This window comes from Channa argus, chromosome 13, assembly GCF_033026475.1.
Source record: "Channa argus isolate prfri chromosome 13, Channa argus male v1.0, whole genome shotgun sequence".
Lineage (NCBI taxonomy): Eukaryota > Metazoa > Chordata > Actinopteri > Anabantiformes > Channidae > Channa > Channa argus.
Genome location: NC_090209.1, coordinates 23,294,392 through 23,317,605, shown reverse-complemented (window position 1 = coordinate 23,317,605; position 23,214 = coordinate 23,294,392). Strand labels below are relative to the sequence as shown.

Below are 23,214 nucleotides of genomic sequence, written 5' to 3'. Positions count from 1 at the left end.
AAGATGGAAACTTGGATCATTGCCCCAGATCAGGCAGCACCTTGGTTCTTTGGGCTCCTCTCTTCAGTCAAGCTCAGAAACCTTGGTGTTGTGTTTGATCAATCCATGTCCTCAGATCACATATGTTACATATAGACATATGCCACAAGTGAATAATCTGGTTTCAGTTTTGCAGGATCTCGCTGCATACGTTTGTCCTCTCTTCCTTAGTTCTTTAGGACGTGTAAAAATGTAGAAAACAACATTAACCTTTGGATTTCTGAGAACTTTACAAATACATTGAGTTTTGATCATCTGTACTAATGACCTCATCACCATGACTAATATATGTGTATGTGTGTACTTAGATATTCTCTGGATGTAGCTGTGTGGTGGATAATGTATCCTGGAGTGACGGCGGCTCTGCTGTGGCAGGAAAGTGTGGCAGCTCCTGCCACCACATGCCAGCCTTCCTCTTCTTCCTCTTCATCGTCATTAGCTTCACCTTCCTCTGTAGCATCCCAGCCCTCACCGCCACGCTCAGGTGGGTGGCCAAAGTGAAACCGTTAATGAAAAATTAATAAATAATATATATATTTTTTTTTAAAGATAACAATAATGGTGGTTGGAGCCAGTATTAACTTTGTTTATTAAACCATATTATACCAATACACAATACTCCCCTCTCAATCTGGGCGGGAACAGGGTGTGCACAAAAATTTACAACAACATAATGATGCTGACCCAGTGCTGGAGGTTCTGGCCAAATGGGAGGTTTGCAATGTTGTCAGCAAAATCTGTTCAAAAACATAGCAGCAGAGGTTTAAAGCAAAGGTTCTCCATCTCACAAAGGTCACATTCAGCTGTAGGTTTATGGAGGTAAACACACAAAAATAAAGGAAACAATCAGTTGATTCTACTTTACTTACTGTGGCCCACTGCTAATTAGTGGGAGAGCTGTAAGCACAGCTCTCACACTTATGAGATCCTTTTCTTTATTATTATTATTATTTCGCCGTTTTTCGGTCACTATCTCCTCCTAGACGGTTTGTCGTAGAAACTTCGTTCCACTTCCTAAACGTAGGTCTCTTTTAGGAGATCTATGCTATTACTTTTCTCATTAATAACTTTTATACTTTTTATTATATTTCACTTTTTATGAACTTTTTTTCCCATAGAAAATGAATGGAAGGCACTTAAAATTTCCCTTCAACTTGCCACTTTTCATCTGCCTCTTGTGTCGTCATACTTTGGAGTAGAAACTTCATTTAAACTTTATACGGGTCTAGTCCCTTTCAACTTTTTCTGGGTGGATCAGCTTCTTTCTATCTTTTATACTTTTTGAATAATCGCAGTTTTAGTTTTAGGCAACTTTTGGAGCTTTTTCAACTTTTCCATTAGTGTGTATTGCGGAATGTTGGAGCAGCTAGAGTGGGTGACATCACCCGCACTCTAACTTTTCAGCTTCCACTTTTAGCAACTTTTTTCCTTCTTTTCCTTCTTTCCTTCAGTCAACTTTAATCTTACATAAACAAACTATACATCAGAATGTAGGTATTTTTGTCTTCTTTCAGTAAATGTAACTCTCATAGTGACAGGACTGACGGTTCTTTCTCCAAGTGTCCAGAAGCAGAGAGAGTGCCGTCAAAACTCCCATTGGAGCCCATTATAACAGAGGTTCTTAAATTCTAATCAAATCACAAACGGGGGGCTGTTTTAAAATCGCCACCACGCCTTCATTTTATGGAGTATCTTCAAATAAAGTACATCAGTGTGTTCATTGAAGCCTTTTGTCACTCACAGTTTTTGAATTGTTTCGATAGGACTAATACTTTTTCATATTTTGAGCATTTTGCGAGGCATAGTCTCAGCACTTTTCCAGCCTGCCTTTGCATTTGGCTCACATGACTCAGCAGGCGGGCAGCGGGCAGCAGTCATTGTCATGGTAACGGACACAGCTGCATGACGTCATGTAATCAGCCTCAGAGCTGTGTCCACACACTTTACCTGAGTTTTTCTCCCTCAACAGACACAGTGGAGACACACACAGACACACACCCTCACAGACAGGAAATACCCTTTCAAAATAAAAGCCTTTCATAATACTTTATCCACTTTTTAGCATTTAAATGCTAAAATGACTTTGTGGTGAAGTTTCCCTACACACACACCCTCACAGATAGGAAAAACACTTTCAAAATAAAAGCCTTTCAGAATATTTTATCCACTTTTTAGCATTTAAATGCTAAAATGACTTTGTGGTGAAGTTTCCCTACACACACACCCTCACAGACAGGAAACACACTTTCAAAATAAAAGCCTTTTATCATTCTTATTTTAATTATTTAGCATTTAAATGCTAAAATGAGTTTGATTTGAAGTCTCCCTACAGTGGACACACAAACTACCACACAGACACAGACAGGAAACACACTTTCAAATTAAAAGCTCTTTTCAACTTTTTTTTTTCAACAGTTTTTCAGCATTAAAATGGTTCCTTCATTTCTAAGTAGTTACTTCTAGCTTTTTTCTTTACACTTTAATAGCAACTTTTTTACTTTGCTTCTTTTTTTGTTTCTTTTAACTTTGGGAATATTAACCTTTTCCTTTGTTTCTTACTACTTCTTTCCACTTTTGTTAATCAAGTTGTTGCTTTTTCACTTCTTCCTTTACACTTTTTTAATAGCAACTTTTTTACTTTGCTTCTTTCTTTGTTTCTTTTAACTTTGGGAATATTAACCTTTTCCTTTGTTTCTTACTACTTCTTTCCACTTTTGTTAATCAAGTTGTTGCTTTTTCACTTCTTACTTTTTTCTTTACACTTTCAATAGCAACTTTTTACTTTGCTTCTTTTTCTGTTTCTTTACACTTTAAATATCACCTTTTTAGCTATTTACTTCCATTGTTACTTTCTACTTTTTTTCTTTTCTTAATTCAACTTTTCTTGGTATTTTGGATTTTTTCTTTTATTGTCATCTTCTTTCTTTCTCTTTTTGTTTGTATTTATCTCTCTTCAGCGTTTGCGGCTTTGAACGTGCAAACGCCTCTGCTCTCAGCAGCTTCTGAGCGGTCGGCCTCTACCGGGCGACTTAACAGCTCTCCCACGTAATTTCCTTGGAAATTGCCTTTTCTAGTTATTATTATTATTTCGCCGTTTTTCGGTCACTATCTCCTCCTAGACGGTTTGTCGTAGAAACTTCGTTCCACTTCCTAAACGTAGGTCTCTTTTAGGAGATCTATGCTATTACTTTTCTTATTAATAACTTTTATACTTTTTATTATATTTCACTTTTTATGAACTTTTTTTCCCATAGAAAATGAATGGAAGGCACTTAAAATTTCCCTTCAACTTGCCACTTTTCATCTGCCTCTTGTGTCGTCATACTTTGGAGTAGAAACTTCATTTAAAGTTTATACGGGTCTAGTCCCTTTCAACTTTTTCTGGGTGGATCAGCTTCTTTCTATCTTTTATACTTTTTGAATAATCGCAGTTTTAGTTTTAGGCAACTTTTGGAGCTTTTTCAACTTTTCCATTAGTGTGTATTGCGGAATGTTGGAGCAGCTAGAGTGGGTGACATCACACGCACTCTAACTTTTCAGCTTCCACTTTTAGCAACATTTTTCCTTCTTTTCCTTCTTTCCTTCAGTCAACTTTAATCTTACATAAACAAACTATACATCAGAATGTAGGTATTTGTGTGTTCTTTCAGTAAATGTAACTCTCATAGTGACAGGACTGACGGTTCTTTCTCCAAGTGTCCAGAAGCAGAGAGAGTGCCGGCTGAAACTCCCATTGGAGCCCATTATAACAGAGGTTCTTAAATTCTAATCAAATCACAAACGGGGGGCTGTTTTAAAATCGCCACCACGCCTTCATTTTATGGAGTATCTTCAAATAAAGTACATCAGTGTGTTCATTGAAGCCTTTTGTCACTCACAGTTTTTGAATTGTTTCGATAGGACTAATACTTTTTCATATTTTGAGCATTTTGCGAGGCATAGTCTCAGCACTTTTCCAGCCTGCCTTTGCATTTGGCTCACATGACTCAGCAGGCAGGCAGCGGGCAGCAGTCATTGTCATGGTAACGGACACAGCTGCATGACGTCATGTAATCAGCCTCAGAGCTGTGTCCACACACTTTACCTGAGTTTTTCTCCCTCAACATACACAGTGGAGACACACACAGACACACACCCTCACAGACAGGAAATACCCTTTCAAAATAAAAGCCTTTCATAATATTTTATCCACTTTTTAGCATTTAAATGCTAAAATGACTTTGTGGTTAAGTTTCCCTACACACACCCTCACAGACAGGAAACACTTTCAAAATAAAAGCCTTTTATCATTCTTATTTTAATTATTTAGCATTTAAATGCTAAAATAAGTTTGTTTTGAAGTCTCCCTACAGTGGACACACAAACTACCACACAGACACAGACAGGAAACACACTTTCAAATTAAAAGCTCTTTTCAACTTTTTAACAGTTTTTCAGCATTAAAATGGTTCCTTCATTTCTAAGTAGTTACTTCTAGCTTTTTTCTTTACACTTTAATAGCAACTTTTTTACTTAGCTTCTTTTTTTGTTTCTTTTAACTTTGGGAATATTTACCTTTTCCTTTGTTTCTTACTACTTCTTTCCACTTTTGTTAATCAAGTTGTTGCTTTTTCACTTCTTACTTTTTTCTTTACACTTTCAATAGGAACTTTTTACTTTGCTTCTTTTTCTGTTTCTTTACACTTTAAATATCAACTTTTTACTTATTTACTTCCTCCATTGTTACTTTCTACTTTTTTTCTTTTCTGAATTCAACTTTTCCTGGGATTTTGGATTTTTTCTTATTCTTGTCATCTTCTTCTTTCTCTTTTTGTTTGTATTTATCTCTCTTTAGCGTTTGCGGCTTTGAACGTACAAACGCCTCTGCTCTCAGCAGCTTCTGAGCGGTCGGCCTCTACCGGGCGACTTAACAGCTCTCCCACGTAATTTCCTTGGAAATTGCCTTTTCTAGTTATTATTATTATTATTATTATAGCTCGTTTTTCGGTCGCTATCTAGTCCTAGACGGTTTGTCGTAGAAACTTCGTTCCACTTCCTAAACGTAGGTCCCTTTTAGGACAGGGGTGGTATTACTTTTCTCATTAATAACTTTTATACTTTTTATTATATTTCACTTTTTATGAACTTTTTTCCCATAGAAAATGAATGGAAGGCACTTAAAATTTCCCTTCAACTTGCCACTTTTCATCTGCCTCTTGTGTCGTCATACTTTGGAGTAGAAACTACATTTAAAGTTTATACGGGTCTAGTCCCTTTCAACTTTTTCTGGGTGGATCAGCTTCTTTCTATCTTTTATACTTTTTGAATAATCGCAGTTTTAGTTTTAGGCAACTTTTGGAGCTTTTTCAACTTTTCCATTAGTGTGTATTGCGGAATGTTGGAGCAGCTAGAGTGGGTGACATCACACGCACTCTAACTTTTCAGCTTCCACTTTTAGCAACATTTTTCCTTCTTTTCCTTCTTTCCTTCAGTCAACTTTAATCTTACATAAACAAACTATACATCAGAATGTAGGTATTTTTGTCTTCTTTCAGTAAATGTAACTCTCATAGTGACAGGACTGACGGTTCTTTCTCCAAGTGTCCAGAAGCAGAGAGAGTGCCGGCTGAAACTCCCATTGGAGCCCATTATAACAGAGGTTCTTAAATTCTAATCAAATCACAAACGGGGGGCTGTTTTAAAATCGCCACCACGCCTTCATTTTATGGAGTATCTTCAAATAAAGTACATCAGTGTGTTCATTGAAGCCTTTTGTCACTCACAGTTTTTGAATTGTTTCGATAGGACTAATACTTTTTCATATTTTGAGCATTTTGCGAGGCATAGTCTCAGCACTTTTCCAGCCTGCCTTTGCATTTGGCTCACATGACTCAGCAGGCAGGCAGCGGGCAGCAGTCATTGTCATGGTAACGGACACAGCTGCATGACGTCATGTAATCAGCCTCAGAGCTGTGTCCACACACTTTACCTGAGTTTTTCTCCCTCAACATACACAGTGGAGACACACACAGACACACACCCTCACAGACAGGAAATACCCTTTCAAAATAAAAGCCTTTCAGAATATTTTATCCACTTTTTAGCATTTAAATGCTAAAATGACTTTGTGGTGAAGTTTCCCTACACACACACCCTCACAGACAGGAAACACACTTTCAAAATAAAAGCCTTTTATCATTCTTATTTTAATTATTTAGCATTTAAATGCTAAAATAAGTTTGTTTTGAAGTCTCCCTACAGTGGACACACAAACTACCACACAGACACAGACAGGAAACACACTTTCAAATTAAAAGCTCTTTTCAACTTTTTAACAGTTTTTCAGCATTAAAATGGTTCCTTCATTTCTAAGTAGTTACTTCTAGCTTTTTTCTTTACACTTTAATAGCAACTTTTTTACTTTGCTTCTTTTTTTGTTTCTTTTAACTTTGGGAATATTTACCTTTTCCTTTGTTTATTACTACTTCTTTCCACTTTTGTTAATCAAGTTGTTGCTTTTTCACTTCTTACTTTTTTCTTTACACTTTCAATAGGAACTTTTTACTTTGCTTCTTTTTCTGTTTCTTTACACTTTAAATATCAACTTTTTACTTATTTACTTCCTCCATTGTTACTTTCTACTTTTTTTCTTTTCTGAATTCAACTTTTCCTGGGATTTTGGATTTTTTCCTTTTCTTGTCATCTTCTTTCTCTTTTTGTTTGTATTTATCTCTCTTCAGTGTTTGCGGCTTTGAACGTACAAACGCCTCTGCTCTCAGCAGCTTCTGAGCGGTCGGACTCTACCGGGCGACTTAACAGCTCTCCCACGTAATTTCCTTGGAAATTGCCTTTTCTAGTTAGTAAATAAAACTGACTAGCTAGTAAAATGTGATATTTACAATCTGCATGTTGCTTTGTAATTATTATTTTTTTTAATTTGACTTTTGAAAAAGTGACTGCACTTGGTGACTGTGTATATTTTGGCTAATAAGAAGCTGCAGGAACAGAGTTGCTAAATGCATTCGATCTGTGGAGAGTTCAAGTGAACGGTGTCACCATTTACGCTCGTCCACCAGAGGGCACCAATGTGCACATTTCCATTTCTCAGAATGCATCTTGCAAAATGAAGCTTTCCACTGATCCTGAAATTGGGGAGGGTCTCTTCAGGAAGGGCATCCGGTGTACAAACTGTGCCAAATCAACATGCGGACAAATGATAAGCTGTGACGACCCTGAACTCTCAGGACAAAAATTTAAAAAAAGATAAAAATCCTGTCTGATCAGTCTCCTGTGCCGTACAGGTGTGTGCCAGACAGCCAGAGATCATTTGCACTTGGCATCCAGTGGATTGTGGTGCGCACACTCGGTAGGCCAACTTCATCCATTCAATTCACATTTATCGTTTGGTGTTGTCCCCACAAAGATGCTGTTACCTTGACTTTTCTCTGTTGCCGACTTCCTGGCAGGTGGTATTCCAGGACCCATCGCATTTGGCTCTATGATTGACATTTCCTGCTTGCTGTGGCAGGACCAGTGCGGTGAGCAGGGCTCTTGCTACCTCTATCAGAACTCAACCATGAGCCAGTATACACTAGTAGCTGGCATCATTTATAAGGTACAGTAATACTAATACACAATTATGTTACGTGGTCTCTGGTAAATTCAATGCAAAATATAATGATGATCTTTCTACCATTGTGAGAAAAGTTGTTGCCGTTCAATTTCAGCCACTGCTCACTACCATTACGTGCTTTACTCTTTTTCAGCTTTTAGGGACAATCTTTTTTCTGATAGCCAGTGTTCTGTACCAGCCTCCCCCTGAGTCGCCTCAAAGTAGCTGCGAGAGTACCGACCACGGCGCGAGTGACCTGAGCGACCTGCCTGTCAAAGACCTGCCTGAAGACGGCGTCATCGTAAACCTGCACGCCAGGCTATGACGACGGAGACCCTGTAACTGCTGAAACACCGAGTGTGAGTGTGTGTGTGTGTGTTTGTGTGTTGCTTTATGCAGGTTATGTGAATGCGTGTGGTGATGTTGGGGTGGGTGGGTGGGGGGGTGCTTCTTTTATACCAACAGCCTTATCTCAGCCATAATGCCACCACACACTAATATGCATGCGAACACACGCAACCATACTGCTGAGCAAGACGAGTACGGACAAACCACAAATAGCCTCAGTACGTCTTCATGCACAACGCCACACACACACACTCACCTGTCTCTATAGTATATGAGTTCCAACATGCTGCTTCTCGCATCTTGTTGTGACTGCATGTTTGTGTACCTGAGTGATTGACAGGATGGTGACGCATCTTTTCCGTACTAAACCTATAGAAATGCTTAGTATCTGGAAACTATATTAAATCAATTCAAATGTAACGTTTTTGAATTTGAGACTTATGGCATTTACTGTATATTTCGTGTTTATGTATTTACCCATAAAAGATGATGGAAGCGTTGAGACCGATGCGGTGTATTCACATGTGCCGTGTGTGAAGCATTTATGACATGGGGGGGAAAAAAAGGGAATTCATATCCATCTTCTCTTTCTGTTCTCTCCTGATTACGGGAGGATAGTGACACTGCTTTGTTTCCTGCTCACAGATAAAAGCCATAATCTTATAAGATGTACTATTCTCCTGGCCTGTAAATTAAGATGCCAAATCATTTTTGTATCATAACTCATATTTTATGTTAAGATTATCTAAAGGCACTTAAAATAATATAATGTGTTTTTGTTTTTTTGTTTTGTTCACAACACAGCAGCACAAATATGTTGTCAATTAGAGAAGCACATGTGTAATATTTGAAAAGATGTGAAAAGTTTAAAAGTAATATGCTCTACATGAAAAGACCTATAAATATACATTGTTTTGATCGAAATTTGTTGATCTTTTAGCAGCACTTAAAAAAATAAGTGCTTGGTATTTAGGAAACTGTTTAGGGAACATTTTTGTGGCCAGCTGAGAGCCTCAAGTGGAGGAGGTTGCTAATGTGCATGTTGTATAGGCTGAAAAGAAGGATGAGGTTTTTCTTTCAGTGTTGGAGACACTGAGCATCTTTCACAGGAGTATATACGTGTTAAAGTCCAGACACAGACGCCCCAAAAGTCGGTTTGGCCTTCCTTTGTTCCCCCTGATCTGCTGGAACCAGAATGAATGCGTACTTCGGGTACCAATGGAAATTTTCTGCCGATTTTCGAACTGAATGAACACTAATCCTGAACTTCCCTCACGTTGCGTGAATGCAGCAGCTGCGACCAGCGCAGGAGCATGTGCCAAAACATTTCAGTCAGTTCTGCACAATGTCCACAGAGAAAATCAATGAAAAGAGACGGAAAGAAGTGAACTTTTTTGCAGTGGGAAGTTGCCAAGTGAGACGCTCAACTGGCCCAACATGCAGTGACAAAAATTAGCACTATTATTCTGACCTAATTATCAGAGTACTGTAAATCTATGTGCCAGAGCGGCTTTGCCCAAAAACTCTTTTTTTATTTTGTTTTTTTTTTTAAATTGACCTTATTTATGCAAATCTCATTAATGCTGCATTCGCTCTCCCCCTGCCGTCCTTCCTCTCATCTGTTGTTTAAACCTACTGTGTGTTGCCTGTGTTCTTGTCATGTACTGATCATACAAGTATTGAAGTTATCAACCCCCCTCAGCTGATGGTGGAGGGTTTGATCTCGGTTTGAAAGTGTAAATTCAGTCCTCTTAGTTGTGCGTTTCGGTCTCTTTTCTACAGCTTTGACTCAGCTCTCACCTCCAGCTTTGAAAGACTGCTCTGTAAATTGATTTACTTTTTTACTTTTTTATGTTCTGTTTGGTATTTTATATATTTCTGTTGTTTTTTTTTGTTTGTTTTTTTTACGCAAGCAGAGGACTTTAAACGATTGATCTTTTTATGGAATGATTCAAATATGTCAAATGTTTTCTAATTACAAAAGCTGAACAGCAGATTATTTCTGCGCCTTTATCGTGTGTGTGTGTTTATTCAAGTGTGTACGTGAGTTTGTGATCTTCCTGAGAACAAAAAGGGACAAATATGGCGTGACATAACATGATGCAGGAAAAAATAAACTTTCAGGCAGCCAAGTATTGTTGAAGCCCACAAAAGTTATTTAAGGTTTTTGGGTTATTTCCTTCCTTCTTCCTTAGATTAAGTGTTCTAACAAGCAAATACAAAAAAATACATTGTTATACAATATTGGGGGGGAAAAGGTTTTCATAACTGTTATTTGAGGGAAATTTAAAGGGAAAATCAAAGGCTGCAATATTGTGTACTTACATAGTCAGCGATTTCCTTACTCCCAGCATCATCCTGTTTCCTGGATCATTGACTAATAAAATCGCCCACAATATTACACACAGAACAAACCTGGATGTGGAGGCCTTGTTTCCATGACTACTGTCAAACCTTGGCTCGTGTCACCGGTGGCTTGCTGACGAGTTTTATTTCACCTGCGACACACTCGCCCAGAGGCCATTGCACAACAAGCGCGCAGGCCTGGTTGACCTACACAAGGGAAATTCAACCCGTTAGAAATCTTGTTTTTATAGACAGAGGAACGATGAAAAGCTTCCAGTGAAATTTATGAAATACCCTGAACTCACCGAAAGGAAATGAAAAATAAATAAATAAAATCAACTTTTTATCACATTTGCCATAAACTGTGGGACAATGTCATTTTCTAATTATCTAAAGTACTTGAATTCATAATTACTTGCTTGCAGGGCTGCGATGCAAAATAATTCTGCTACTTCTATGTTGTGTATGCAAACTAAATGGATCAAGGATTACAAGTAGTTCACAGTGTTAAGTGCGAAAGAGCATCACACAAGGACATAAGTACACTTAGTATGTAAAAGTAGAAAAAAAAAAAGGAGTCAGAGTTTGAACACTGAACACACACAACATTTGGCTCATTTTGTTAATTCCAATATCAGAATTTTACCCTGTGAAATTACTTGTTAGACTGTTTTTATGTGTGCGTTGAACTTTTATTCTGCCTGTCTTACACTGTCGGAAAACAACTGGCCTTATTGTACAACAGCCCTTTGAAACCTTTCACACCAGGTACAACTTTGTACCCGTGTGGTAAAAGGTATATATACTCCTTATTCAGCCCCTTGCCACTCGAGTGCATATATGTCATTGCTTTTCATTCAGCATAGTCAATGATAAACACAATATTGATTTGATAACTGGAAATTTTCACGTCCACAAATCTACTGAAATAGAACCTTTTACTGCTTGGGAATATTTGATATTATAATATTGGGGGGGGGGGGGTGCATCTGTGTAGATTGTACCTTTTTTACTTCTTTACGTCAAACCAAACCACCAGTAACTGTGGTGACAGAGAGAGGGGCCCTACTCAACTGAGGAATAGAGAAAACATCTGGACGATGATCGCAACCATGGGCAACAGGCGCAGCTCAGTGGGGTCGTGGCGTATGCAGGCTATGTCTTTGCAGTGAGTAGACCCTGACGGAAACGCTCAGAAACACAGACATTTGAAGAGATGTTAGCACTATTTGGGATTTCAGCTAAGACTCATATTAATCTATTACAAATCGAATCGGTGTTGCAGACCCCGGACATGGGGGTTTGTCCCCACAAGCCTTGACACTGACAGCATTAATCTATTAATTTATAGTAATATCACTTTTGTATAACTGAAATAAGTAGATATTACTGGGAACTACTGAGGATTTGTCAACTTGTGCTTCAGGAAATTGTGATTAGGGTTATTTACGATTTTTAAATGTAACAGTTTTTCAAAATACTAATCTAGATGAGACCAGTAACTGATATATACATACAATTCTTAGTGATTAGATGTTTTGTAATTTACTTTGGCAAGAAATTTATATATAGAGAGCAAGTCAATAATCTTTTAATACTTTTACATTTAATCTCTTCAACATAACTCATACTGTGCCATAAGGCCAGGTGCTCTTCAAAAAAGTGAAACAGACAGGATTTTGGGGAGGTTTCGATGGAACCACTCGTCTGCGGACTGCTGAGGCCTATAACCCCAACACTGACACCTGGAGTGAAATGCCCTCTATGGTGAAATGCTGCAGCAGCTTTGGCGTCGCTGTGATGGATGACCGGCTCTTTGTGGTTGGGGGTTACAACAGCTTCTCCACCTCTGTTGGCGTCGAGTGCTACAATATCGGAGCCGAGCACTGGTCTTATGTCCCTGACATGAAGACCTCCCGCTACGCCCTGAGCTGCTGTGTGGTGTATGGACTCACCAACACTGCAGAGGACGCAGCCCCTCGCCCCTCTCTTCATGTGTCTGAGGTGGAGGAAGATAAAGAGGTGTTATCATCCATTTGACCGTGAAATTTATTGTTCTATATATAAATGTCTCTTTGCATAAAAAGACAACAGTGCTATTGTTATTGCTATTCAAGGCGACTGTGTTGCATGAAGGTAGAGCAACAATTCCACAGTTGTTGGTTCAATCCCCAGCTCCTCTGGTCACACATCAGAGTGTCCTGGAGCAAGACTCTGAACCCCAATTTAGTTGCTCCTGGTGAGCGTTGGCCCCATTGGTGTGTGATTGTGAGTGTGAATTGGTGAATGAGAAGCAGTGTAAAGCCATTAGGTAGAAAGGGTCTATATATAAGTGCAGACCATTTAATCCACAGATTGGGCTACAGAGATTTTTCAGACTTTAAAAGGGGAAAAAAATGGAGCATTTTTCCTTGTGAAAGCATCTAAATGTCACAGACACAGTAAACATAAACAGTAAACTGCACAAACTTCGTCTGAAAGATTTCTGAAGGTCTACATCATGAGTAGGAAAGCATATCAGATACCTCATTATTGATGTTAACATCTGAACAAGCCCGAATCGGATTAGAAACAAGGGCCAAGGCCAAAATGAAGTTTTAAAAAGATCGGTCTTCGGACAGAATCACCAAAAGTGTGTGTTGGTGACAAATGATCAACGTTTGATGAACTGAATATTCAGTATTGACGAAGAGGGTGGAAATACTAATATTTGACTCATCAAGTGGTTTAAGAAATGTTGCATGAACCCAGAGAAGTTATCCATTACACCAAGTATCAGTCTTCAGATAGTATTTTTAGGTTCCTAAAATAAAAGAATTAAAACTACATGTTTTTGTCAGACCAGTTGATCCGAGGTTAGTGGTGTGGATAGTTGTTGAGATGACCGCTCTGTAGGACAGCCTGTGGACGCCAGTGGAGGGACGTGTCCTAACATTTGAAGAAAGGCAAATTTTCTTAATGTCTTCTTGCTGCAGCGGTTGCTATTCTATGAAACCATATAGATTGGCCGCTAAAGAAAACATAACCACACCTAGACTGTAACTGCTTCACTGTAAACCTCTACGGGAAAAGGCATAATTCATTGCACGAGCCTTGTTACTGTTGCTGCTAACGACCAGGTGCTGTGACCTCGTAGCAATCCGTTCTAAGAGTCATCGTGACCTGAGTGGGTTGGCACACTTCTACGCTCACTCAACTAGAAACACTTGCGCCAAGTGAGGGACAGACGCCTGCACCAGACAGTTCCAACGAGAAAAAGGACTTGAGGTGAAGAGCAAAGATGAGTAGAAGCAGCTCGGTGTATAACGAGCTCCGAGTGGAGAAGCAGCTTTGTGACGCGGTGATCAGAGTGGACAACACTGAGTTTCACGTGCACAAGGTCATCCTGTGTAACTGCAGCACATTTTTCAGGTGAGCTAGTTACTGGGTATTAACCGGGGGAACGTTCCTCTATAAGCAAAAAACTGCAGCCTATACAAGCCAATAACTCTGTGGTTTTCTTCCTACAGCCGTTACATCTTTATTTTCCATGCTGAAAGATTTTCCAAACAAAGCTGAAAAAAAGAACAGTTTTTCCTTAAAATCGCTGAAACGAAATGTCGCGCTCCTAATACTGGTCAGGCAAACTTCAAAGCCAGATAGCCTTAAAACCTTCACGGGCAAAAACTTCAAAGGCAATTATGTGACGTCATTGATGATGTCACCAAATGCATCAAAGCACTACTTTTTTAAAGTATTAAAATCTTTATACCAATCCGTGCAGTAATTGGATGGAGGTGTAATTCGCTTTTTCTGTGGGGCATTCAGTGTAAAAATGTCATAGCAGTTTTCACATAGGCAAGAGAAGCGTTAAATTTCCAGGTCCTATCAATCTAAATAAAAAATGTGGTAACACTCTGTTCTCCTGGCCCGCAGAGCTCTCTTTAACAGCCGCTCAAGCCCAGACAATCAACTCTTTGAGATTCCCAATGTGTCAGCCGAGGTGATGAAGCTCATTATTGAGTTTGCCTACACCAGCTTCGTCCCTGTGACACAGGACAACGTACATGAACTTTTTGTAACGGCTGACCGTTTCAAAGTGACGGGCATCATCGAAGTTTGCAGTGACTTCCTGGAGGAGCAGCTGACGCCCCTTAATTGCATTGACGTCTGGAGGATGACTGACAACTGTTACCACCCAGAAATGAAAAACAAGGCCTTCCAGTTCCTTCTGAATCACTTTGAGGAGGTTGCGTCCACCTCAGAAGACTTTCTGCTGCTCTCAGCGCAGAAACTTGGTGAAATCATTGAAAGTGACCAACTCATTGTGAAGACGGAGAAAATCGTGTTTGAGGCCATCCTTCGCTGGGTCAACTACTCAACTGAGGAACGCAGAGAACACATCTCTCTGCTTTTGTCCAAGGTAAGTAAGAAAAGACCAAGATCTTTATCGTCTTCACTGAGCACATATACATATTGCAAATGCGTGTTACAATGAAATTCTTTCTTTCCATTTAACCCATCTGCCTGGGGGGAGCAGTGGGCGAACCGGGTGCATGTGCTGGGTTCTGATTCTGCAGACTTCTGCATTCCAGCCTGATGCCAATTAATGATGTCATACATTCAGCAGCATCACTGTATCTTCATATCCCCCCAACAATTCCACAGTTGTTGGTTCAATCCCCAGCTCCTCTGGTCACACATCAGAGTGTCCTGGAGCAAGACTCTGAACCCCAATTTAGTTGCTCCTGGTGAGCGTTGGCCCCATTGGTGTGTGATTGTGAGTGTGAATTGGTGAATGAGAAGCAGTGTAAAGCCATTAGGTAGAAAGGGTCTATATATAAGTGCAGACCATTTAATCCACAGATTGGGCTACAGAGATTTTTCAGACTTTAAAAGGGGAAAAAAATGGAGCATTTTTCCTTGTGAAAGCATCTAAATGTCACAGACACAGTAAACATAAACAGTAAACTGCACAAACTTCGTCTGAAAGATTTCTGAAGGTCTACATCATGAGTAGGAAAGCATATCAGATACCTCATTATTGATGTTAACATCTGAACAAGCCCGAATCGGATTAGAAACAAGGGCCAAGGCCAAAATGAAGTTTTAAAAAGATCGGTCTTCGGACAGAATCACCAAAAGTGTGTGTTGGTGACAAATGATCAACGTTTGATGAACTGAATATTCAGTATTGACGAAGAGGGTGGAAATACTAATATTTGACTCATCAAGTGGTTTAAGAAATGTTGCATGAACCCAGAGAAGTTATCCATTACACCAAGTATCAGTCTTCAGATAGTATTTTTAGGTTCCTAAAATAAAAGAATTAAAACTACATGTTTTTGTCAGACCAGTTGATCCGAGGTTAGTGGTGTGGATAGTTGTTGAGATGACCGCTCTGTAGGACAGCCTGTGGACGCCAGTGGAGGGACGTGTCCTAACATTTGAAGAAAGGCAAATTTTCTTAATGTCTTCTTGCTGCAGCGGTTGCTATTCTATGAAACCATATAGATTGGCCGCTAAAGAAAACATAACCACACCTAGACTGTAACTGCTTCACTGTAAACCTCTACGGGAAAAGGCATAATTCATTGCACGAGCCTTGTTACTGTTGCTGCTAACGACCAGGTGCTGTGACCTCGTAGCAATCCGTTCTAAGAGTCATCGTGACCTGAGTGGGTTGGCACACTTCTACGCTCACTCAACTAGAAACACTTGCGCCAAGTGAGGGACAGACGCCTGCACCAGACAGTTCCAACGAGAAAAAGGACTTGAGGTGAAGAGCAAAGATGAGTAGAAGCAGCTCGGTGTATAACGAGCTCCGAGTGGAGAAGCAGCTTTGTGACGCGGTGATCAGAGTGGACAACACTGAGTTTCACGTGCACAAGGTCATCCTGTGTAACTGCAGCACATTTTTCAGGTGAGCTAGTTACTGGGTATTAACCGGGGGAACGTTCCTCTATAAGCAAAAAACTGCAGCCTATACAAGCCAATAACTCTGTGGTTTTCTTCCTACAGCCGTTACATCTTTATTTTCCATGCTGAAAGATTTTCCAAACAAAGCTGAAAAAAAGAACAGTTTTTCCTTAAAATCGCTGAAACGAAATGTCGCGCTCCTAATACTGGTCAGGCAAACTTCAAAGCCAGATAGCCTTAAAACCTTCACGGGCAAAAACTTCAAAGGCAATTATGTGACGTCATTGATGATGTCACCAAATGCATCAAAGCACTACTTTTTTAAAGTATTAAAATCTTTATACCAATCCGTGCAGTAATTGGATGGAGGTGTAATTCGCTTTTTCTGTGGGGCATTCAGTGTAAAAATGTCATAGCAGTTTTCACATAGGCAAGAGAAGCGTTAAATTTCCAGGTCCTATCAATCTAAATAAAAAATGTGGTAACACTCTGTTCTCCTGGCCCGCAGAGCTCTCTTTAACAGCCGCTCAAGCCCAGACAATCAACTCTTTGAGATTCCCAATGTGTCAGCCGAGGTGATGAAGCTCATTATTGAGTTTGCCTACACCAGCTTCGTCCCTGTGACACAGGACAACGTACATGAACTTTTTGTAACGGCTGACCGTTTCAAAGTGACGGGCATCATCGAAGTTTGCAGTGACTTCCTGGAGGAGCAGCTGACGCCCCTTAATTGCATTGACGTCTGGAGGATGACTGACAACTGTTACCACCCAGAAATGAAAAACAAGGCCTTCCAGTTCCTTCTGAATCACTTTGAGGAGGTTGCGTCCACCTCAGAAGACTTTCTGCTGCTCTCAGCGCAGAAACTTGGTGAAATCATTGAAAGTGACCAACTCATTGTGAAGACGGAGAAAATCGTGTTTGAGGCCATCCTTCGCTGGGTCAACTACTCAACTGAGGAACGCAGAGAACACATCTCTCTGCTTTTGTCCAAGGTAAGTAAGAAAAGACCAAGATCTTTATCGTCTTCACTGAGCACATATACATATTGCAAATGCGTGTTACAATGAAATTCTTTCTTTCCATTTAACCCATCTGCCTGGGGGGAGCAGTGGGCGAACCGGGTGCATGTGCTGGGTTCTGATTCTGCAGACTTCTGCATTCCAGCCTGATGCCAATTAATGATGTCATACATTCAGCAGCATCACTGTATCTTCATATCCCCCCTCCAGGTCAGGCTGGCTTTGATGCCTCCAGAATACATCATGAAGAGTGTGGATAACAATGAAGTCATAAGGTCAAGTGCAGAGTGTCGAACCCTTTTCCGCAGGGCCATGGAGAACATGCTTGACATGAGAACAAAGAACCTCTCCAACTCCGTTGTCTGTTATCCTTTGGCTCATCCACGCCTGCCTGCTGCTGTGCTGTTGGCCATTGGAGGCAAAAGTGACAAAACCCCCACCAATGGCATCGAGTCGTACGATGTGTGCGCCAACTGCTGGGTCAAAATAACTAGCACGGAGCTGACTCCACGGGCCTACCATGGCACTGTTTTTCTCGACGGGTCCGTTTACTGTGTCGGCGGCACTGACAACGTTCAACAGTTCAGCACCGTGCAGAGATTGGATCTGGGCACACACACCTGGCAGGAGGTGGCGCCAATGCATTCAAGACGCTGCTATGTCTGCGTGACTGTGCTGGACGGGTACATATATGCCATGGGAGGTTATGATGGACATAGTCGGCGGTCCACGGCCGAGCGCTATAAGCCTAGGAACAACCAGTGGACTTTAATTGCATCCATGAATGCTAACAGGAGTGGTGCCGGTTGTACGACACTCCATGGCAAGGTGGGTAGTGCCAAAAAGCAGCTGAAAATAACTGACAAACAGTCGCTCTGTGTCCAGGCAGGACAAAACACTCACTGAACTTTTCTTGTTTACTTTTTGAGCATTTGGCCGAAGTTAAGTTAAACTAACCCCACTGGGTTATTTATTGAGATCAGTTACAGTATGTGGGTGCAACCAATAAGTGGCCGGAAAAAAAGGCCAAATCAAATGCCAGAGCTGCATTATTCACCTCCTGTAGCTTCTAGCAACACATTATGCAGCACTGCCCCCTTTTCTCTCAGCTGTAACTAGTCACATGTGGAAATAAGCTCATGTCTTCAATAGTAAGCTTCCAAAAAAATTACTTGTATTGTTTTCCCCAGATTTACATTTGCGGGGGCTTCAATGGGCATGAGTTCCTTTCAACGGCCGAATGTTACACCCCAGAGACCAACCAGTGGACGATGATCACCCCCATGGGCAGCAGGCGGAGTTCAGTCGGGGTCGTGGCGTATGCAGGCTATGTCTTTGCAGTGAGTAGACCCTGACGGAGACGCTCAGAAACACAGACATTTGAAGAGATGTTGTTAGCTGAAATCCCAAATAGGGCTAAGACTCATTAACTAATCCATTACAAATGAAAATCAGTGTTGCAGACCTTGGCCTTTAGACTGACGGCACTAATGTATTAATATAAAGTAATATTATCTTTTATACCTGAAATAAGTAGATACTACTGCCCAGATAGCAAACTTGTTGCGGACCAGATCTGGCCTAGACTCGCCACTATCATACAGCTGACATCTGGTTTGGAATGGACGGTCCTTATCTGGCCCACATGCAGCAACTAGATGGCAAACCTTGTCCGGCCCAGATGCACCTGCCTCACGGCTCACATCTGGTTTAGAAGGACAGCCTTTCCAAACTCAGCCAGATTTCACCCTCACAGATAGACTCATGTTCAGATAGTAGTTGCGCACACACGCACTGCGAAATAGCCAGTGAGGCACTGTTCAAATAAAACCTCTATCACACTATCATAAGCTATTTCCTAAATTTCATATATACATTACGTGCCAACAATATTCACTGAGATCTATATTTTTACGTTGTTGTTATTCTTGTTCTGTTTTACATATGTTCTACAAATAAAACAATAACTTAACATTAAGAAATATAGTTAGACTACTGTAATTATTACACTAATTATACTAAGAAGTTTTTCATTTTCCACATATAGCAAGATCAAAGGATCTATTTAAGACATTATCATTTCCAGAGGGTCACACGATGAAAGGGGGTCTATTCAGGTTATTTAGAAAATAAATACAATAGACCGACATGCAGCCCCACTGTGTTCATCCAGAACTGGCCCAAATTACATAGGCCAGACCGAATCGATTGCCGTGCTCGGCCCGGGCTTAGGCCCATGATCTTTAGCCGAATTTAGCAGTGAGCCAGATGTGCCGCATCTCAGCCGGATTCGGCCCACAGGTGAATTCTATCTGGGTGTGCAGGACTGAGAATTTGTCAACTTGTGCTTCAGGAAACTGTGATGGGTGTTATTTACTATTCTAAACGTAACACTTTTTCAAAAAACTAATCTCAATGAGACCAGTAGCTTATATATTTACATACACATACATACATTTGTTAATGAATACATGTGGTCTACTCATTGTATCTGTACTTTTACATTTAATCCCTTCAACATAACTCATACTGTGCCATAAGGTCAGGTGGTCTTCAAAAAGGTATAACAGAAACAGACAGGAAACCGTTAAAGCCAACCTGTCTTTCATATTTCATCTGTTTTTGGGGAGGTTGGCGGTTTCGATGGAACCACTCGTCTGCGGACTGCTGAGGCCTATAACCCCGACACCGACACCTGGAGTGAAATGCCCTCTATGGTGAAATGCCGGAGCAACTTTGGCGTCGCTGTGATGGATGACCGGCTCTTTGTGGTTGGGGGTTACAACAGCTTCTCCACCTCTGTTGGCGTCGAGTGCTACAATATCGGAGCCGAGCACTGGTCTTATGTCCCTGACATGAAGACCTCCCGCTACGCCCTGAGCTGCTGTGTGGTGTATGGACTCACCAACACTGCAGAGTATGCAGCCCCTCGCCCCTCACTTCAGGTGTCTGAGGTGGAGGAAGATAAAGTGGTGTGATCATCCATCTGACTATTAAATTAATTTTTCTATAAATAAATGTATCTTTGCATAAAAAGACAGCAGCGCTATTGTCTATGCTAATCTTATGGATTAATCCACAGCGATTTGTCACTTAACCTGTCAACTTGTAAGACCTTACAGGCTTCCAGATTTTTATGCCCTCGCACTCAAAATGTCCCTACTCACATTCAATTTAACTCTGCTCACATTCAAATTTACTCTGCTCGCACTCCAAACTCAAACCCTCGTCCTCGCACTCAGGTGCTGCTGGGTGGTTACTTTCTTGTGCTCTTGGATCTCTGCGCTTACACTTGGATTCTTTTTTATTTATTTATTTTATTTATTTTTTTGGTCGGCAAAAAGTGACAGTGCTAATTAAAAACCAAACAACAGAAAAGTGGGTTTGGGGGACAATTGACTAACGTTTGAGGAACTGAATATACAGTATTAACGACTATGGGGAAAATTATTAATGTTCGCTACACCAAGTAGTTTAAGAAATGTTGTAAGAGCCGAGAGAAGTTATCGATTACACCAAGTTTCAGTCTTCGGTTTGTATTTTTAGGTTCATAAAACCAAAGAATTAAAACTACATGTTTTTGTCAGACCAGTTTAACTGAGGTTAGTTGGGTGGATAGTTGTTCAGATGACCACTCTGTAAACCTCATGTGCGCAGGCTGTGGACGCCAGGGCAGAGACGCGTCCTAACATAAAGAAAGGCTGCAGCATTCACAGTAACAATATCCTAATCTTTCTTATTATCATTTTGACTTCCGTCTTCTGTACGTATTTTGGCATCTAACTGCTTCGGCCTGCGTTGAAACATTGTTCAAATTTCAAAACGTTCACCTGATGGGACATTATTGCTTGTATAAACCTTTTAAAATATATTTTATACTTGTTAAGATTTTTGTACTTTTATATGTTTGTCAATAATGTAATCAGTGCAATCATTTTTAATCAATTACATCTTCAGTGCCTTTGAAATTTCTTAAGTCTAACTGGCTTTGACGTTTGCCTACCCAGTATATAAGGAAGCAACATTTCATTCAGCTATTTCCGCAAAAGCAAAACTTTCAACCATTTCAGCAAAAACGGTTCAGCTCTGCTTTGAACATCCTTGCAGCGCTGAAGCATTCGCAGTGCATTTTCTTTTTGGAAAAATTGATCACACCCCCACTAATGGCATCGATTCGTACGATGTGTGCGCCAACTGCTGGGTCAAAATAACTAGCACGGAGCTGACTCCACGGGCCTACCATCGCACTGTTTTTCTCGACGGGTCAGTTTACTGTGTCGGCGGCACTGACAACGTTCAACAGTTCAGCACCGTGCAGAGATTGGATCTGGGCACACACACCTGGCAGGAGGTGGCGCAAATGCATTCAAGACGCTGCTATGTCTGCGTGACTGTGCCGGACGGGTACATATATGCCATGGGAGGTTATGATGGACGTAGTCGACTATCAACGGCCGAGCGCTTTAATTGCATCGATGAATGCTAACAGGACTGGTGCTGGTTGTACGACACTCCATGGCAAGGTGGGTAGTGCCAAAAAGCAGCTGAAAATAACTGACAAACAGCCGCTCTGTGTCAAGGCAGGAGAAAGCCTTTCCCCAAAAAAAAAAATTGCACTGTTAATTGCTTCACCTCTGAAAGGTTTTTCCAGGCAAAGGTGAAAAAGCTGAAGTGTTTTTGCTGATTTAGCTGAAACAAAACGTCACTTCCTTTATATACTTGGTTTGGCAAATTTCAAAGGCAGTTAGCCTGAAAAACTTAAAAGGCAAAAAGTTTAAATGCATTATTACATGAAATGTGTAAAAGCATAAAAATCTTAGAAAATATAAACGATAGACAGATTGCAATGTGTATGAATGAGAGGGACCCAGGTGGAACGGTGAGGTTACAGGGAGCAGAGGTGAAGAAGGTGCAGGACTTTAAGTATATAGGTTCAATGGTTCAGAGCAACGGAGAGGGCGGAAAAGAGGTGAAGAGGTGAGTGCAGGCAGATTGGAACGGGTGGAGAAAAGTGTTTGGTGCGTTCAAGACGGTGGTGAGACCAGCGATGTTGTTCGGCTTAGAGACAGTGGCACTGAAGAAAAGACAGGAGGCAGAGCTGGAGGTAGCAGAGCTTAAGATGTTGAGGTTCTCTTTGGGAGTGACGAGGATGGACAGGATCAGGAATGAGGACATCAGAGGGACAGCTCATGTTAGATGTTTTGGAGATAAAGTCAGAGAGGCCAGATTGAGGTGGTTTGGACAAGTTCAGAGGAGAAACTGTGAATATATCGGTAGAAGGATGCTGAGGTTGGAGCTGCCAGGCAGGAGGTCTAGAGGAAGATCAAAGAGGAGATTTATGGATGTAGTGAGGGAGGACATGAAGTTAGTTGGTGTGAGAGAAGAGGATGCAGAGGACAGGGTTAGATGGAGACACATGATTCGCTGTAGAGACGCCTGAAAGGGAACAGCCCAAAGGAAAAGAAGAAAAGATAACAAAAAGCTGTATACCAGCAATAAGGTCCTTTCTAAGCTGTGCATGTTGAAGTTTGAACAGTGTTTCTAGCTGAAAGTGTGCCGAAGTAGAAAAATGTACGGAAGATGGAAGTCAGAAAATTAACTAGAAAAAACATTTTCCAAAAGAAAATGCTTCAGTGCAGAAAGTGTTTTCGAAGCAAAGCCGAAAAAAGCTGAAACTTGAAAAAAGGCCTTTATTTTTGAAAGTGTGTTTCCTGTCTGTGTGTGGGGTTGTGGGTGTGTGTCCTCTGTAGTTAGACTTCGCCACAAAGTAATTTTACCGTTTAAATGCCAAAAAAATTGAAAAAAGCATCAAACAGGTATTAGTCCTATTTATAAAACTGTAGAAACTGTGAAGCAGAAGGCTTCACATGGCGACAATTTCAAAATGGCCCCCGTTTGGGATTTGAGGAGAATTTCCGGGACCTCCATTATAACGGGCTCCAATGGGATAATACAATAATAATAATAAAG

At 40.7% G+C, this 23,214-nt stretch overlaps 3 protein-coding genes across 9 annotated transcripts in view; all 3 read left to right on the top strand.

The window, feature by feature from the left end:
- The window catches only part of slco4a1 (solute carrier organic anion transporter family, member 4A1), a 41,501-nt gene extending 22,961 nt beyond the window's left edge, over positions 1 to 18,540 (top strand). For 4 of the 7 annotated variants that reach the window (XM_067527745.1, XM_067527741.1, XM_067527742.1 and 1 more), the window contains 4 exons: positions 348 to 523; positions 7,320 to 7,384; positions 7,485 to 7,633; positions 7,785 to 10,111. In XM_067527745.1, the coding sequence (XP_067383846.1) occupies positions 348 to 523; positions 7,320 to 7,384; positions 7,485 to 7,633; positions 7,785 to 7,955 (561 nt within the window). In that variant the 3' untranslated portion in view covers positions 7,956 to 10,111. Of the gene's footprint in view, positions 1 to 347; positions 524 to 7,319; positions 7,385 to 7,484; positions 7,634 to 7,784; positions 10,112 to 14,239; positions 14,369 to 18,434 lie in introns of those variants that run through there. The other 3 variants (XM_067527744.1, XM_067527743.1, XR_010916407.1) reach the window with 3 other exon arrangements.
- On the top strand, positions 13,605 to 14,840 carry LOC137139284 (kelch-like protein 10). Its single transcript, XM_067526309.1, has 2 exons — positions 13,605 to 13,735; positions 14,240 to 14,840. Exons 1-2 carry the CDS (start codon positions 13,605 to 13,607, stop codon positions 14,799 to 14,801), a joined length of 693 nt encoding a protein of 230 aa, XP_067382410.1. The 3' UTR covers positions 14,802 to 14,840.
- On the top strand, positions 14,994 to 22,780 carry LOC137139887 (kelch-like protein 10). Its single transcript, XM_067527748.1, has 5 exons — positions 14,994 to 16,226; positions 16,731 to 17,217; positions 17,455 to 18,072; positions 18,435 to 18,584; positions 19,875 to 22,780. The coding sequence occupies exons 1-5, from the start codon at positions 16,096 to 16,098 to the stop codon at positions 20,220 to 20,222; spliced, it is 1,734 nt and encodes a 577-aa protein (XP_067383849.1). The 5' UTR covers positions 14,994 to 16,095; the 3' UTR covers positions 20,223 to 22,780.
- Positions 22,781 to 23,214: the final 434 nt, after the last annotated feature.

What these genes read in the sequence shown, in the direction of transcription:
- LOC137139887 (XM_067527748.1), top strand. Translation starts at nt 16,096, where the DNA reads ATGAGTAGAAGCAGCTCGGTGTATAACGAGCTCCGAGTGGAGAAGCAG. An exon ending in AACTGCAGCACATTTTTCAG is followed by an intron (nt 16,227 to 16,730) that starts GTGAGCTAGTTA and finishes CCTGGCCCGCAG; the next exon opens with AGCTCTCTTTAACAGCCGCT. An exon ending in GTACGACACTCCATGGCAAG is followed by an intron (nt 18,073 to 18,434) that starts GTGGGTAGTGCC and finishes TGTTTTCCCCAG; the next exon opens with ATTTACATTTGCGGGGGCTT.
- LOC137139284 (XM_067526309.1), top strand. Translation starts at nt 13,605, where the DNA reads ATGAGTAGAAGCAGCTCGGTGTATAACGAGCTCCGAGTGGAGAAGCAG. An exon ending in AACTGCAGCACATTTTTCAG is followed by an intron (nt 13,736 to 14,239) that starts GTGAGCTAGTTA and finishes CCTGGCCCGCAG; the next exon opens with AGCTCTCTTTAACAGCCGCT.